The sequence below is a fragment of the Emys orbicularis genome, chromosome 10 (assembly GCF_028017835.1).
Source record: "Emys orbicularis isolate rEmyOrb1 chromosome 10, rEmyOrb1.hap1, whole genome shotgun sequence".
In the NCBI taxonomy this organism is placed as follows: domain Eukaryota; kingdom Metazoa; phylum Chordata; order Testudines; family Emydidae; genus Emys; species Emys orbicularis.
Genome location: NC_088692.1, coordinates 66,732,034 through 66,750,354, shown reverse-complemented (window position 1 = coordinate 66,750,354; position 18,321 = coordinate 66,732,034). Strand labels below are relative to the sequence as shown.

At 40.4% G+C, this 18,321-nt stretch overlaps 1 protein-coding gene across 1 annotated transcript in view; it reads right to left on the bottom strand.

The window, feature by feature from the left end:
- WDR72 (WD repeat domain 72) overlaps positions 1–18,321 on the bottom strand; it is a 179,077-nt gene that overhangs the window by 120,504 nt on the left and 40,252 nt on the right. Inside the window, exon 13 of the mRNA XM_065412337.1 lies at positions 5,712–5,917. Within this exon, the coding sequence (XP_065268409.1) occupies positions 5,712–5,917 (206 nt within the window). The remainder of the gene's footprint in view (positions 1–5,711; positions 5,918–18,321) is intronic.

Genomic DNA, 18,321 nt, shown 5'->3' with positions numbered 1-18,321 from the left:
TCATGGGGCCATTCCACTCTTAGGAGTTGGAGAAGGGACATGCCAATGCTTCCAGTAGCCGCTTGAGGTAAGTGCCGCTTGGAGCCTGCACCCCTGAGCCTCTCCCCAAGTCCCAACCCCCTGCCCCAGCCCTGATCCCTCTCCCGCTCTCCAAACCCTTCGATCCCAGCACGGAGCATCCTCCTACACCCCAAACCTCTCATTCCCAGCCGCACCCCAGAGCCTACACCCCCAGCCAGAACACGCACCCCTTCCCGCACCCCAACCTCAATTTTGTGAGCATTCATGGCCCGCCATACAATTTCTACTCCTCGATGTGGCCCTCAGGCCAAAAAGTTTTCCCACCCCTAATGTAGTAGGACTGCAAGGCCTCCTCTAAGGAGCTGCAAAGATCAGGTACACCCCATCACACTGCCATTCTCCAAATATAAGAGGTAGAAATTAAATAACAGGAGTTTCCAGCTAGCTCAACATGTTTTTTCTTGCCATTCGTGTTTCTTGCTGTTTGAAATGTACCTTGGTGTTTACTATCCTAATGAAAAATAGTAAGTTTAACTGGTACTCATCAGTAACCTTTAACTAACAATGTTATTTCTAGCTACCAGTTCAGAATGTTATCACGAAACTGTTTATGTACTGTAACAAATAATTATCTAATATTCTTCTATATTCTGAACTGTTTTTGTGTGTGCAGTCACAGTATAAGTGTAGTCACAATAAAAGCAACTGCAGGTGATAACAATTCTGTTGCTATGATTACACATTAATTCTATAGTCTGTGGAATACCTGTCCCTTTTTAATTTTGCACAAATATAAGAAAAGCAAACTTTGGCTCCCCTAGTGAAAATACTTCTCCATTGCAGGAGATTTTTATCTAGGAACATAAATTATAGTGTTGTAGATCTTTAAGGCAGCATACACAAATTAATACAGAAATTTATTAAAGAAAAGTCTCCTCAGGAACAAACAGTATTTATTATGTCAATTTATAGCATCTAAAGGCTTCTTTCCCAAAAGGTACAACGGTTGTTACTTAACACCTCTAATTGTGATTATTACAATAATAGTATAGACCCAGAATAAACTCTAATGGTCACTAAGTAAAATTATGTTCGTAAAGGATATTTAAGTATTTTCACTGGACTTTTTGTAATGCTTATTCAACATTGCATGCCTTGTCAGCAATGGAAGATCAACATTTTTTCAGAAATCTTTGTTAAGTGAAATATATAAAGCACTAAACATGTTCAAAATGTTTATATATGTGTGCGTGCGCACGTGCACACGCGCGTCTCTAGAAGTACATTTCTCTCTGCATCTTTGTGTCACTATTATATCCATAGAAATGCACAAGTTAATCTTAAATTACCAAAAATGGGTCAGTTCATCCCTGGTGTAATTCAATGAACCAATGACTACAATTACACCAAGGATTAATTTGGTTTATTTTTCAAACTTTTCAAAGCTAACTTGTCTATGAGACGTTCTAATCACAGCTTCTTAAATAAGTGAAAAGACCAGTAAATTGTCAAGACAGTTGCATTATCACATTAATTAAACTGCAGTTGAGATTCTAACAGTAATGGTTCCTGAAACACCAAGAGAACCTTTCTTAGGAACATCACATTCTTATGAAACAATGAAATATTTATATGACCATATGAAGCATTTTTAATTTTTTTCAAGCTTTTCACACAGTTGCACATTTTAAATAATAAGTGTATTTAAAAGCATAACGAAAGTTCAAAAACACAATAAATGAGGAGGTCTTGTGTGGAGAGTCTACTGTAATTAAGACTAGAGATTCAATACCTATTGCTACCAGTCAGGTATCATAGCAACCTTGTGTCACTGAATACCACTAGAAAACTGTTCAGCACCAGCAGGAGTCTGCTTTAGGAAAAACTGCAATGGCACTACATATTGTCAACATCTATGGTGTTGCCATGGGCACCACAACAAAGAAATCTATATTAAAAGGTACGATAGGAGAATTGACAAGAAGAATCCTGGGGGTAGTAGATAGCAAAATATAAGTAGAAATGAAGGATCATTTTATAGAAAGAATAGTTAAGTAACCTATGCATCTGCATCCTAATATCCATTTATATAAGCAGGAGAAACCAAATAATATGGAATTATAATAGTGATTAAATATGTACCAGTGTTAGAAACACTACCCTATTGTATACTAAAACTCTACACTTGTATCTTTTATTGCCAGTTTTAATCTGAAACTAAAACAAAGCCACTTTTAAAATAATATTTAAACTTCCAGCTATAAACTCTAGATAGTCTTGTATAAATCTGCAGAAAAGAAAAAAGCAGGTTACTATGAACAAGAGCCCAATATTGATTTTTCTGCGGTGCAGTAAAGCATCTCCATTCTATTTGGCTGCTGTCAAAGCCACTCTTTAACAGCTGGAGTCAAATTGCACTATTTACAGCAAGAGCCCTTGTCAAGTGGACCATAAGTATTCTAACAATACACTATTCAAATGGCACTTTGCCACACAAATTGCTGACTTGATGAATACCCTATGTCAATGACTAAGGCCAATATAAAAGTTTCATTTTTATTAGAGGTTTTACATTCACACATTAACTAAAGCTTTCTTTGAAGAACTATTAAGCTATATATTTCAGGCCTTTTCACGTTGAAAATAATTAAAATCTGTTTAAATACATCAAGGGAATTTGACAACATTAATATGGATTTTGTGTTAACTGCATTTGTCACACCCTTCTGTTATTGGTACTCCCACTGGCACGTGCAGTACAATAAAAGAATTTAAAATGGCCAAAGCACCATGAAATCAAAGCATTCTTCTTTTGTATCTGTGATTTACATGATGACAAATGTTTTGATACAAGAAAGCCTTTGAAGTCGCATTGTGATATGAGGAGTTTTTTCATTTCTTCCTAGCATGGGGTAAATGTGCATTCATTAACTTCCAGATATTTTTTATCATATAGTAATAACAGAACATACTATAGTCTTTAAAACACAAAACCAGGGCCAAATCCCGCTTGCCTTCCTCATGTGAATAGTCTCATTGTGTGAAACTGGGACTAACTTGCAAGAATAAGGCAAACAGGATTGGATTCCTGCTTTTCCACTTTTCATGATTCTTCTTACCCATCTTTTGAACTGGAGCATATTTCACACATTTTTATACGAAAAGATGGAGGCAAAATGTAAACTGCAATACTGATAACTAAATATATTTTAGAAAAAGTTGAAAACAGAACATGTCCTATTCACTATTTGCTGGTAAAAATCGATGTATTATTAAAAACTTGGCATTGCCACTAGATCTCTCATGAATAGTTTGTCAAACAGGCAATTTAAGAAATCATGACCACACCCAGACCTGTTAAAAATCACATTGTCATTCAGATATTAGTGTTGTGAGGTTTTCATGTTAATCTGAGATCTGAGGTTGTTAATCAGCCAGAAATGTGGGGAGAAGTCCTTGCTCCACTGACTTCAATGGGATCAGGATTTCACCCCTAACGTTTATTTGTAGACTGCAATATAAGATTATTTCAAAACATTGTTATGAATTGATGTGACAAGTGTGAACTCTATGAAGAATTAAAGACTCCTACATTAAAAAAAAAGTACCATTACAGGGATATTTTATAACAAGTAATTAATTATTTTAAAGATAGGGGGCCAGATCATCATCTCCCAAAGTATAACCCAAAAGAGGAGGCTCTCTGTGAGGAAACATTCTGATAGCGTCCTCACGGAGATCCTCTGCATCACCCCATTGTTTGGGCATGGTCTTCCCCAACACAGAAAAAGACATTGGCCCTGCCCCAAATCTATTGGATTTCTTTTCCCATGAGGGTCAGCAATAAGAGATCCTGTGCCTCTGCACCCTCTCTGGCCCCCTGTGGCTTTCAGTGGTTTTCTGGAGCTGCATTGCCAGGGGATCTCCTTAGTCATGTCTGCCCTCTAGTGTACCCACCCCATACCCAGCCCCAGGCAGTCTCCAGCACTTCCCAAACCAGATATGCAGACCATCCTCTGTGCTGTCTGGAGGAAGGGTGGAAGTGCTGCAGAAGTGACAAAACACCCTTCTGTTTGTTCTGTGAGAAGGGTTTTCATGGGTGGGGAGTCCCTTCCATTTGTGAATCTCAGAGGGAAAATCCAAGCCACAATATCTACATTTAATACACATCAGGAACAAACAATACAAATCAAGCTTTTTTGGCAGACTTGGAGAAACCATCAATAATTTCCTTTTCAATAATAGATTTACAGGTGGACAACAGAAATGCAATTAATTGCTGACCGTCAAAAATAAAGTGTGAAAAAATGGAACACTACAGAACTGATAAGTGATTGCTTAAGAGACATGTTTATATAACTACTGTACTATTTCATCTCCACCAGCTCTGAATAATAAAGCTATCAAATTATCATATATTGCAATCAGCCACAATGTGCTAGTTAAGATACCCATTTCATAATCAGCTTAAAATCACGATCTTTTATCCAAGGGACAGTAGTTTTTCTTCTGACCACTCTGTTAAAATTACTAAGTTTTAAAGTTAAAATGCATTAGAAAAAAATCAAGCTTCACGGTTAACTCTACTACTACTTGTTTCTGTTTTGATTATTCTAAAAATAATGTAGGAAAAAGCCATTCTTTCTGATAATGCAATAGTGAGAATCAGATTCTGTGTCTATAGCCTACTAGTGCACCATCTGCCCTGCAAGATGCTCAGCAGGATTATGCTCTAATAAGACTTTTCAGCAAATGGCACTAAAAGGAACTTTAGACATCAGACTGAGGTCAGTCAAAGGTCAAAGATAAATACAATGAGTTTACCAGGCACCAGTCTAAACTGAACTGTACATTTAAATTTATAAGTATATTAAATAAAAAGTCCAAAAAGTTAATGAGATAGGCCCTGATTCTGCTGTCTGTTCTCAGACAGAACTTCCCAGTTATGGAGACAAAAGGTTTTCAGGCACTGAAAGTAGTAAAGACAGTAAGTTCAGCAGAAGTAGAAACCATTTGGCTGTCTATTTTCCATATATTGTGTGTTCCTCTTCCTGACCACTATTGAGGAACACATTTTCGGTCTACATTCATTGGTGAGGAGTAGCAGTTATGACCTGCTCTGTTCTACAGTCAAGAATGGAATTCCCAAAGCCCATTGTTTTATTTAAAAAGTTATGACCATGAACACGCACCACACAGAGGCCTTGTATTTAGGATACTGTATGTCAAGAATGCAGTGAATACACTCTCATTGTGATGGGCAGATGGTACTGGGAAAAGATATGCATAGAATCTCTGTTTAACATCAAAACACCCTTGAAGGGGTGTTTTGGAACAAATGACAATAGGAATCTATGGGAGCAGAACTATAGTGAGAGTCATCCTATCATGATGTGAAGGGGATTTGGATAGTAGTGTAGAGGCACTGGGCTTCCATGCAAATGCCCTTGCCCTCTGTGGGTTTTCCTCATGGGTGAAAGTGGGTCTCACCCCCTTCTGTTCTGTGACTTGGGGTGAATGCCACCACCTCCTCCCCCCATACCCTTCACTAGAACAATATGAAGGAAACTCCACAACAAATCTTGAGTTTCCTGGTCCCTTCTTGGGTTCTCTCCCACAGAGAGAGATGGTAAAGTCATTTGGACCACTATCAGTTTCTACCAAGTAATATTCTACTCAATCACTCTTACCTTATCTGAAGATTTTTCTATGTGGGTAAGATTGTGGGACAGTGTGCCAAGTTTGTAAGAGCTGGAGGATTTGTATCCTGCATTTTTATGCTTTTGTGTATCTTGAGAGACTGGAAGTATAGAATCAGTCACTAAACACTCTGAATCTTCACAGGAAGTAAGAATTGCTTTTGCCATTTCATCTGTTTCATGCCGTTCTAGAGTCCCTAGGAAACAGAATAGAAGAGCTTGTGAAGTTTTTAAAAATGAAGTGATATTTTATATAAAAATTACAGCAGATTTTCAGCAATCACATTCGTTATTAATGGAATACAGTAACTTTTATTTTGCCTTAATTTAATCAGATATAAATTTCTTATCAAAAATCTTTGCTGCAACTTTGTCAGACAGAATGTATGGAACTTATGATGTATTGTACAATGTATAAAAGCATCTTGAAGGCCTTTTCAAAGCATGCACTGTATAAAACTGGAGAGAAAAATGTTATTTGCCTTACCGTGTTCAAAACATTTCATTCTACCTTACACTTTACACAGTGAGATCAATGTGTCGTGTGTTATTCTTTAACAACAAAACCTGCATTTACTATATGCATTATGAACCTTGTAATCAATAATAAACACTTATGGAATATTTTAGTGCTGTCCTCTAGTGTTCTAGGTTACAAACAACAAGAGGAATCTATAAACTTTTCTCTTCTTCCAGATTTCCAAGTAACATCTTTTCTCCATATTCAACTTTTTAACTTCATAAACATTACTAGCTGAAACTATGTTATCAAGTGGTGTTATAGTCAGGATTATGACACTATAAATCCAAAGATTTGGCTTTAATATTACTATCTGAATGGCTCAAGGGAATCTGGCTCAGTGCCTGGATTGTTATATCTGGAAGCAGAGATTGACAGGAATTCTGTTTCCCCATGTGATACATTTTCTTTGTCTCTTCTCTTGCCTTTTCTTTCTTGTGTTTTTCCTTAATCTTATTTTCCATTTTCCTCTTTATTCTCACTTTAGTTCTACCCATAATCTCTGCTGGCTAGAGTATTAACCATTAAAACTCAACATTTGCCTGCTCTAACCGCAGTTACCATAGGTATCTTCTCTAAGCTTAAGGAAAAGTGGCAGTCATCTCAGGCCTGGTCTACACTAACCCCCAAATTCGAACTAAGGTACGCAACTTCAGCTACGTGAATAACGTAGCTGAAGTTGACATACCTTAGTTCGAACTTACCGCGGTTCAGACGCGGTCCACACGCGGCAGGCAGGCTCCCCGTCGACTCCGCGGTACTCCTCTCGCCGAGCTGGAGTACCGCAGTCAACGGCGAGCGCTTCCGGGATCGATTTATTGCGTCCAGACCAGACGCGATAAATCGAACCCGGAACTTCGATTGCCAGCCGTCGAACTACCGCGGTAGTGTAGACCTGGCCTCAGATACTACTGTGTGGCACCTATAAATAATTATTTCTAAAAGGTGATCACTTTATTTATTACTACCTCCTTTCCCATTTTATTCTTCCAATTGGTAATTGCCTAGATTAGTACAAATAGACGGAACATTGTAGGAAACAGAGAGGACACATGAAGAGAATAAAAGCTTTGCATGGTATCTTGGACCACTAATGGCATTGATATTGGTAACCTTATTCACACATATGCCTCTACTGATTTCAAATCAATTAGATGACTCACATGCGTTAGATAAGTGGTATTTGGCTTTTAATATTTTTTTAAGTTAGGTCAAACCCCCACCCCTCCAAACATGGCCCAACTATCTAAAAGGGCTGGACTTCGACTTGAATTACACACCTAAAGGACTCAGAATCCCCTTTATAGCCATACACATGATACTCAGACCATGAGTCCAGGCATGCAAAAGTAACTGGACATTGATCAAATTGTGAACAATTTGCACACACAGAAAAAATGGCTGTATTGGCACCAAATATTGGGCCAGATTCACTGTCTGGCTGCATTGTGCTACCCCTTTGGTATTAAAGTAGGGTGACCAGATTTTATCGGGACTGTCCCGATATTTACTTGTTTGTCCCGCATCCCGACCGATGTTCGGTCAAGATGCGAATTGTCCCAATATTTTGCGCTCCGGCGCACAGGCAGAGGGGGCTCGCGCCCCCCCCGCCCCAACTCCGCCTCCTCCCTCCCCCATTGGATCCCTCCCCAAATTCCCCCCTTGCCCCGCCCCCTTACTGCCCCATTGGATCCCTCCCCAAATCCCCGCTCTGGCCCCGCCTCTTCCCCAAGCACGCCGCATTCCTCCTCCTCACCTCTCCCTCCCAGGCTTGCGCTAATCAGCTGTATGGCGGCGCAAGCGCTGGAGGAGGGGGGAGAAGCAGGATGCGGCAGCCAGCTCAGGGGAGGTGGAGGCGGAGCAGAGGTGAGCTGGGGGGGGGGGGGCAGGGCGGGGCGTGGAGCTGCCCCCACCAATTTTTCCTGTGCTCCGGCAGCTTTTCTTCCTTTTTTTTTTTTTTCCTCCGCCGCCGGCTCTTGGGGGTTTTTTTTGCTCTGCCGGCACCCTCCCGATATTTCACATCTCTCATCTGGTCACCCTATATTAAAGCATCATAGACCTGGCACATTGGGACAAGTAAGCCTGGCTTACTGCTGCTTTGCATTGCCAGAGCAGCATAATGCAGGCACTGTGAATCTGTATATTTGGCTCGTTATTTGCAACACATAATTCAACCAGCTTTCGTATGCTTTCGTATGCAAAATAAATTTTAAAAACCCACATATAAACAAAAAATAACATGAGTATTCATGACCCGAAGAGGCTTATTATATTTCTATTATAGTACTTTTTTTGTGAGCTGTACTAAATATAGGTTTATTGACTTGTTCTAAATGCAATTTATATTATATAGCATTTACATAATTAGTTTAAACTAAGGTTCTTGTATATGCCACGTATTTCCCATCTAAGCAGAAAGCACAAGAAATACTGATAGAAATTGTAAGTTTCCTATAAATGTCAGAGATGAAGGACATCAGGTATTTTAAAAGTACTAACCATTTGATGTGAAATGGTTTTTGTTTCTAGGTTTGAATTTTTTGTAGCCTGCAGTTATCCAACACGAATTTTCTCTTTCACTTCTACCAAATAAAAGTATGTAACATAGACGTCCTACCAGTAACAGCTGGTAAAAAATATTGGACAGGGAATGAGGGATCTCATAAGGTGTTTTTAAAAAAAAACAAACTCATTTTGTCTGAAATTTTATTTCCTTGAAAACCCACCTTCCCCTTCCTCCATTTCTTAGACTGGCCAACGGAGCCTTTCTTTAAATTCCAGGCAAAGGGAAATCAAAGGCCTGATTCTGCTCTCCTCTCAATATGACTCCATTGATTTCAATGGGGTTACTACCAATACAGATCAGGCCCAATAATTCATTTTCAAAAGTATGTAGTTAAGTCCCTTCCCACAAGCTGCCAAAGCCAGAGTCCATCATGGGTACTGGTTATCTACCACAGCAAGGATGGCAACGTGCCCAAGATCCAGGATAAGAGCAACCCAACTATCAGGCTATGTACAAATACCTCAAGCTAAGCTGTCTGTTCACTTATGCGCTCACATGGGTCCCATCACTGTAGTGTCCGAGCACTTCTCAAACATTAATGCATTCATCTTCACAACACCCTGAGACCTTTTAATACTCTTATTTAGTATTAAAAGGCTGACTCCCGCCTCCAACCAGCCCAGAATGCCAACCTCCATCGCCCACTTGTTAAATTTTCAAAACAATCACCTTCACACTTTCTCCCATGTTGCTCACTTGGGTGGAGCTCCCTGTAAACATCCACAAACTAGCTCATTATCCTCCGTCAATTTCTCCTTAAAACTCTCCTCTGCCATGAAGCCAACAAAAAAGTGGACAATCATTAGGCCTCTGGTGCAGTGAGACCACGGCCTACCATGCTGACCAATATTTGTCTGATTGTTGCCTGATATTCCCCCGTCAGTCAATCTGCCTCCATCGGTTGACTTTTGTCTTATACTTAGATTGCAAGCTCTGTAGGGGCAGGACCAGTCTTTTGTTCTGCGTTTGTTCTGCACCTAGCACAATGGGATCCTGGTCCATGATTGGGGCTCCAGGACACTATAACAATTAATATATCCGCATAGCCCCATTTTACAAATGGGGAACTGAGGCCCAGAGAGTGTCACATTAAGGGTAAAATTTACAAAGGGATTTAGATGCCCAAAGATGCAGATAGGTGCCAGGTGGAATTTACAAAAGCACATTCACAGGTTGGGTACCTATTTCCCATTGAAATCAGCTCCTCTGGAATGAGCTTACCCCCTATAAGTGCTGCTGTTGCCCACCTGTTTGCCCTTCCCCCTCAATTTATTGCTCCTACTTCCATCTCCTCTAGAGGTGCCTGCTGCCTCCCTCATCCCCCATCCCACAGCTTGCCCCAGGACTCAGCTCCCCACTTACCACAGGAGTTTTCAGGAGGGGGCACCAGGAGTGACCTATTGCTGTCTTCAGGAGGTGGTTAGCTGCCCCCCCTTCTTTAGCCTCCTCCTACCCAGAGCAGCCCAGCTCTGGACCCACAGGCGGACTGCCCAGGGGATGTTTCACCCCCATGGAAAGACCTTCATCACGGTAAAACCCTTCCCACTGGGGTGAAGTTTCCCCTGGGCCAGCAGGTCCAGAAGTAGGGCTAGGCTGTGCTAGTTGAGTGGAGGCTGCGTCCCTGCACCGGAAGATGGGGTGGGAGGAGCAAAAGCTCCACAGGAGGAAACAGGGGTAGCAGCTTATCACTTATTTAGAAAGAACCAAGGGGGTGCTGGGAAACTTGAAGGGCCCATGGGAGAGCCAATTACTTGAAGAATTGAGACACTGGGAGTTTTTTGCCCAGAGAAAGGGGAGACAGAAATAAGAGCTAAGAGGCAGGAATGTGAGAGGCTTCCACTTAACGCTGGGAAACCTCATCCTTCTCCTGGGCTCTACCTATGAAAGTTAGAGCCTATGGTCATACGTCCTTTCCCTCTTGTTGCCTGGGGGCTGGCCTGGTGGACATGACAGCTGAATTGTCCTTGAGCATGATGGGACATGTGTGTGTGGGGGGGGGGGGGGCGTAGAGGGATGTGTGTGTAGAATGAATAAAGGGGTGTTTAATAAATGGGTGCATGGAATGAGTTGCTTTGTCTAGAAATGTGTGTGAAATGAGTATGCAAGGGTTGAATGAAAAGGGGTGTGGAATGAGTGAGTGAAATTTATGAGTTGGGATGTAACAGAATGAATGTGTGGAGTGAGTATGAATGGGACAAACAGGCAGCAGTCCTTATCCAAATGTATGCAAATCAATGCTCATCTGTGTGTGTGTGTGTGTGTGTGTATGCAAATTAGAAGCATACCTGCCAGCAAACCAATACATTCTATCAGCAACTCTCTGTCAGTCACTCAAGACACTTCTGTCAGAGTCATCAGACCCTTTTCAAAATGGCTGCACTGTCAGCACTGCTCTTTGTGCCACTGGCACAATCAAGCCCAAAGTGAACTGGTAGCACATGCTTTGCTGTGTATATACCGGATGGTGTTCTAATGAGTGCAGAGAAGTGAGAATTAACTGCTTAATTTAACAAAAAGCCAATTATTCAAAAAAAATACACAGTATCATATTGAATGAGCAAGGGATTTGGCCCTCACTACACTGTCTTTATATAAGGCCCTTGCATATCTAAACAGTGAGCAAGCAAGGTCTACCCCATTATATAACCTCCCCATTCCTCAAGATCATAAGATAGCATCTTCTAAATGGTTCTGCTTTTTTTAGTAGTTTTGCTTGTTTTTTTATATTCTACAGTTCTCACTTATAATAATAGCTTTTGGTTTCTTATATATGTATAGAAGTGTGCTGATGGGGTAGAAGAGGGAATACCAGAGTGCAGGAGAATGGCTAGAGGAAGTCGGAGCATGATGATGAAAGAGAGTGGAGGAATGGGAATTCTTATGGAGTGTGCAGTATTCAAGGATAACAAAGTACTTTACAAAGGTAGGTGGATTTACCCCTGTTTTATAGTTGAGGAAACCCAAACACACAGAGGTTATGTGACTTGCCCAAAGTCATACAGTGAGTCAGTGGCAGAAATCAGGATACTTAGACTTCTGATCAAATCATGAATGATTGCATGAATATAATTTAATAAAACAAACAAACTCAGTTAACTTGATAAGCCAACAAAGGCATTTTGACCAACACGGGAAAAAGGAATATGCCTTCTTCCTTTTCCAGTCTCTCCCATCATTTTTTGGGGGGGTGGGGGGGGGGGGAGAGAGTATGTATTGCCTCCTTTAAAAATAAAGAAAAAAGAGTCAGAGAGAGAGAAAAGGTGACAAAAATAAGAGTGATAAATTTAAATATTTTAAAAAGTAAATTATCCTCAAAGCATTTTACTGGGGGAACACAAATAATGTGTAGAAGGGAATAAAAATATCTCTGAAGAGCAACAATAAAATAGTACTAAAAACCAAACAAACCCACTGCACACAAGAAAAAGGCAAGAAAGTCCTCTACCTTTCTGAAGCTGTGACCATGGCAACCAAATCTCATGAATAGACAAAAGTGGAGTATTTCACTCTCCTGGGCAGCTTTGGACCACCAGACGGGGACAGTTACTACATCTTATTCTTCTTCTGGACCAAGTACTACAAATTGGGTCTCTGGGTGTTAGTGCTGTCAGTGAACTTCTCAGGGGCTTTGCTCTTACTGAATGGTGAATTTCCACTGGGGGGTGGGGAAGGGGAGGCGACGTGCATATTATCATGCCAGTGGTGGCATTGCCATTCATCACGTGTACCCTTGTGACCAGAGGTGTTTCTGCAGGGCCCTCTCTCTCTGCTCTTTCTTCAGGGATCCTAGGGAGCATTCTATAGTTTTTCTCAGGGCTAGCACCAGCCGGCCCTTAAAACTAGGTCAGTAACCCAAAATAATTCAAAATAGTCTTCAATGTCCCAAACACAAGGTCCATCATAGTATCCTCATAGTTCATACCCACCTCCAACACTCCAGTCATCTACAGAGACCTTATTCTGCTCAGCAGAAGCCGAGCTTTCTGGCTCAGGCTTTGTTCCTCTGTCTGCACACACCCTGTTCTGACAGGAAAAGCAGCGTGTTATACTACTCTCCTGAAAGTTTCTCCTGGAAAGAGAGAGGGGAGCCCTGCCCCCCCTTACACTACAGAGGTCCTGATCCCAGGCCTTTAAAGTCACAGTGACCTGGAATCTTCCCATCTGGCTGCTAATTCCTCAAGACCACCTTCTCTTTTCCCGTTTCAGACGGTGTCTGAGCTTGTGCTCACACTAACATTCCTGGAAAGGGGTCTTCTGGCTCTCCTCAGGCTTAATGGAACACTACACCCCATTACAGTGTCTCCTCATGAGGTATTCATTGATGTTTCATGACCTGTCATGTCATCAGGCTTCATTGTTTTATATTTGCTAGCTAAAGTATTGAAAAGTCATCCTCAATATTTTGATATTGTAATGACTTGGTAACACAGTCTAGCCTTAGAATGTAATAAGAATGACCTATGTGAATGAAAACTGTTCTTGGAATTAATTTTATTTAAAGAGACTGAACTTGTGGTTTTCCGACTTGTTGCAGATGAAGTCTACATATGCTGCTTAACAATAAACTTGTCCCGTTCTTGACGTTTGGGTTTACTGGTAATTGAAATAATAACAGAATGTAAATTTCAGCCTAAGCTTCCTCCCTAAATTTGGCTATTCCTTTGGTTTTATGCAGGTCCTTCCTGTCACCATATGCCTATTTCATCTGACCAGAGGGTTTCACCACCTCTCAGATCCTGGTGGAGTTATCGCCACACCTGCCACAATGAGCCAGACTAACTCAGCAGCTTTAGGTTTTTCATTGAAACCATCTTGCAACCTGTGACTACCATCCAGCTATAAAGACAGTGGAAATTTATTTAGCACCTAATTTTTTTTAATTTACTATTTCTATCACTCTAGCAGCAAGAGGCATCATACCTGGCCAGGCACCATTGTGCCTAACACTATACATACAGTATAAGACAGACTCTGTTCCAAAGTCTTAGACAAGACACAACAAGTAGGTGCAACAAATACATACAGATGGGATGTGGGGAGGGAAGGTACATACAGCTCAAATATAGCTTCAAAACCCCCAGTCACTCTCACTTTCAAAATCCCTATGGTACTTTACACATAACTTAACAGCAGCAACATGATTTGGATCCAGGGTGACCCAAACATTAGAACGGGGTGCCCTAAAAATATTTGCCATGTGCATGCGTGCTCAGCATTTGGCCACCTACTGAGGGAAGCTGGTTTAGCAGTAACACCCTCGCAACTGCAATGGAGATCTTAATCAGGTGGTCCAACTGCAGAAAGGGAGCATTGCTGACATAACTGACTTACTCCCTCAAAATATACGATGACTAGTGGGAACATGCTCCCAGCAGGTTCCCCTATGAATATCCTCCAGCCAAGGGAAGAGCCATGCTAGCAGGAGAGCTACAATACAAGCTCCCTTACTGTAATACAACACAATGGTTTTCATATAGAGTAGGTAAAAAAAAGCATTACACTATCCCAACCAGTACTTAGATCTAAATTTTCTACTGTGGCCTAGATCCACTCAGCAGAGCAGAACTAGAAAGACCATCAGAGTTCCAATTACAACTCCCTGATACATTTCCTGGCTCCAACCCACCCCAAGTCCTGGCATACACCAGCTGGCAAGAGTCCCCAGTGGAGGATAGCCAGAATGCAGTGCACTCCATTTGTGCCCTCCCCTGTTCCATAAACTAGGGCTAGAAGGAGGAAGTGGAATAGAGCCAGTTTTGCCAGCTCTACACTCCAGCAGAGGAGATGTGGACAGTTTCTGCTCCCATCGCAGCACCTAGGGAATGCAAAAGGAGCAAAGTAGGGAAGAGACTCTTCCCCTTAATCTTTAGCCTGATTAGACTGTAAGCCCTTCGGGGCAGGGATTGCCTCCTGTTTATGACTGTACAGCACCCAGCACAATCAGATCTCAGTCTTGACTGAACATTGGGCATTACTATAATATACATATTTAAAAATAATAAAATAATAATCAGGAACACAGACTAGCTGCAATTTCTATATGGAGAGAGTTCTTGCATTTCATCCTCCCAACTACATACGTAACATGTAGCTGAATTTCAATTATTTTAAATAAAACTGTTATTTCAAAGGGCAAAGGTCACATTTTGATATCATAACTTCATAAACAGGAAGAGTGTAGAGAATAGGTCTTCCTGGAGACCACAACTTCCTTGGCTTGGACAAAAGATGACACTGCCATTTTTTTCCTCAGGGATTTGTCAAAGCTCCAGTAGCTTTTACTACTCTATATCACTAAATACTTATTGAGCTATGTCACAATCAAATTTATACAGCCAGATAACCATTTAAATTATCTACTGCAAGCTAGGGACTGAATTCAGGTTTGCAAGCAAAAAACATAGCATATCATGAAAACTGCAAAAGAATGGCAAATTTTAACAAAATGGCTGCCAGAATTTATGTAATTTCCATAAACAATCAGGTATATTCACATTATGAACTATTTTGAGTTGCTCATATTTTCAACATATGCTAATAGGTTGTTTGTTTTTTAACATATACTAGTCAGTTTTTTCTTTTTTAAATTAATTCAAGCTATAGTATAAAATATGCAGAGAAACTGCAATAAGTCGGCAACTTTCCATCTTCTTCCTGCACTTTATCTTTTGTTTTGTATTTCACCTCTACAACAGTTTGACTTTCTGGGCTGAACTGCTTTCTTAAAGAATGAGTATCTATAGCAGAAAAAATGAAATTGTTTAATGTTGCATTGCACCTTCCCAGAACTCTAGTGCTCTGGGCCCAAGAAGTTATCTTGTATTGGTTCAATAATGCAAAGCTGTGTTAACTCCCTCCCTGCAGGTTTTTCCTTCTCTACAAAGAAGCACAGCTCTTAAAACACACACTCTTACCAAGCATGACAAAAATCAAGACCTCACCCCACATGGTTTCTGACCTGACTATTAATGTTGAAGGTCAAACCACTACCCTTGAAGAACAGAACGGCTAAATCACTAGAGCCTTTTTCAAATATGAAAAACTCCCTTCAGGGGAGATGTAAGCCTTTCAAGCCCTCAATTAACTCCTCCTAGTGATGCAACAGGACACTTAACAGTATTTGAGCCATAGCTTTATCAGCTGTTAATTACTTATTTGGTATGCTACAATAGATGATAAAGTTCCATGTGATATGATGTAGAAATATCATAGTTTTGGATTCTGACTTTAAAATTCATAGGCGATATGGATGAAAATAAAGTGTGTTTTGTCTTTTTGTGTGAGCAAGCAGATACTTAAGCACATTTTGTTGGGGGCATTTATGGAGATCATTTGAAAACTACATCTTTAACTTTAAAATAAACCTTTCAATAGGTTATATGCATAATGTGGTTACTAATATTACATTGTTTCTATGATCCTCAAATGAGATGATTGGGGGGAAGAGGGTGTGAGTGTGTGAGAGGGACTCTGACTTTTTAAATTTTGAATCCTTGGGATAGCTGAACAAAAATTAAAGAGGTGGAGAAATTTTACACAAACTACAGAATGGTTTAGAAAAAATATCAATATTTTCCATATCTCATTTTATCTGAAAATACTAGCATCTATTTGAAAATGTTACACGACCACAACTATTAATATATTCTTCTCTAAAACAAAACATAACACTAAAGAGTTACTTTATAACAAGTTTATATTTTTGTTTATTATCCAAAAAATCTTTAATCAGAGTTCACTAAAACAACTGGATACCCATTTCAATCAAGTAACATCTATCATGGAACTTGGCCACTTGGCACTTTTGAAGATTTATCATTTATCATCAGTTACAGATGAAGTTCATTGCCTTGTTCACATGAACTGCATAGAGATCGACCTGGTGCCCCTTCCTAACAAAACCATTTCACAGTTACTGCATCTTACTCCAGCAAATATATAAATTGACTTGGATTTCTGACCAGGGGCATAGGACCCTAGAGGTATCAAACTTAGTTAACTAGAAAAAATATTTTAAATGAACTTTATACAAACTATAAATGCATATTTTGCTTCCAAATGTGTTTTATTGCAGCATATAAAGTAGCTAGGAAAAAAAGAACTATATCCATAAAAAAGCTACCAAATACATTAAGCAACTCACAACTGAGCTTTGCAGCAGCCCAGACCTTTAGGCTATACAGAATGCATTTAAAAAAAGGCAGTGACCACTATGACCTTGACCCTAGCTACACCATAGCCCCCAGCATTTAAAAAGCAACTGCAGGATTTATCAGCTAGGCCATACTCACCCACTCAAATCTAATTCTGACCGATGACCTGAAGAGAAACAGAAAGAGAGAGAGACAGAGAGGGAGAGAGAGAGAGAGAGAGAGAGAGAGAGAATGAAAAAAAGAGAGAGCGCGCGACACCGAGGGAGATGGTAAATCACTAAAATTTGCAAGGACAAAAGGGTCACAGTGATGGAATTATAATTGCCTTTGACAATTACCTAGGCATAGAAATACAGTCAATTAATAGGTGGGTTTACCTTGATACACTTCTGAGACTTTCATTAATATCTCCCAAATTATTTCCTCATGGGCACTGGAAGAGATCTTAAACTTGGTTTTATAAGGGTTTTAATTGCTAACTTCTCTCTAAATCTAGATAGAATGTTAATCAAGTTAAGCGGGGGTTGCTTTATGAAAAGCTACATCATCACCATTTTTATTAGTCAGAGGATTGGTCAGGTTAACTATACTATTATTTTTGAGAAAATATTTTTGAAGACTGCTATAAAGAAGTGACTACTGGATTAAAAAGAAATAATTTCACTTTCAAGTTTTCCTGAAATGTATTCCACTCAGTGCATACGAATGATGTACCTACATTTTATAAATCACTAGTTTATTTTATTTATCTCTTCCTGTTACTTTTCTCAAAACCATAAATAACTGGGAAAATTCCTAATCCAATACCCAATGAAATGACCAGCAGTCCTTCCATTAACTTCAGTGGGCACTGAATAAGGCATTGGGAGTATTATTTGGTCAGCTGTGGGAGGAAGCATCAGGCAAAAGTCAATCCTTCTTCCTATCTGCTGAGTTGCCTGGAGATGGACTGATGGATTTGTAATTGGCCCATGCCACACCCCTTGCAGAGGAGATATGGTGCCACCGGAGGCAGGGAGTGCATTTCTACTCCTTGGAGCAAAGATCCTTCTATATATTCACCCCCTCTCCAATGGTGTTGGGTTTTATGGTAGAACAACTATATTAGAGATCCTGGATAACATAAGCTTGCCATTTCAACTGTGCTTGACGGCATACTCAGGACTACAGCCAAGCACCACAGGGATTTTCCCCACACTGCAAACTGGTCTGACAGTTGAGTTTTTTCACCCTCACTTGAGTCGGGCATATACTAACTCAGGGGTCGGCAACGTTCGGCACACGGCTCGCCAGGGTAAGCACCCTAGCGGGCCGGGCCAGTTTATTTACCTGCTGACGCGGCAGGTTCGGCCGATCGCGGCC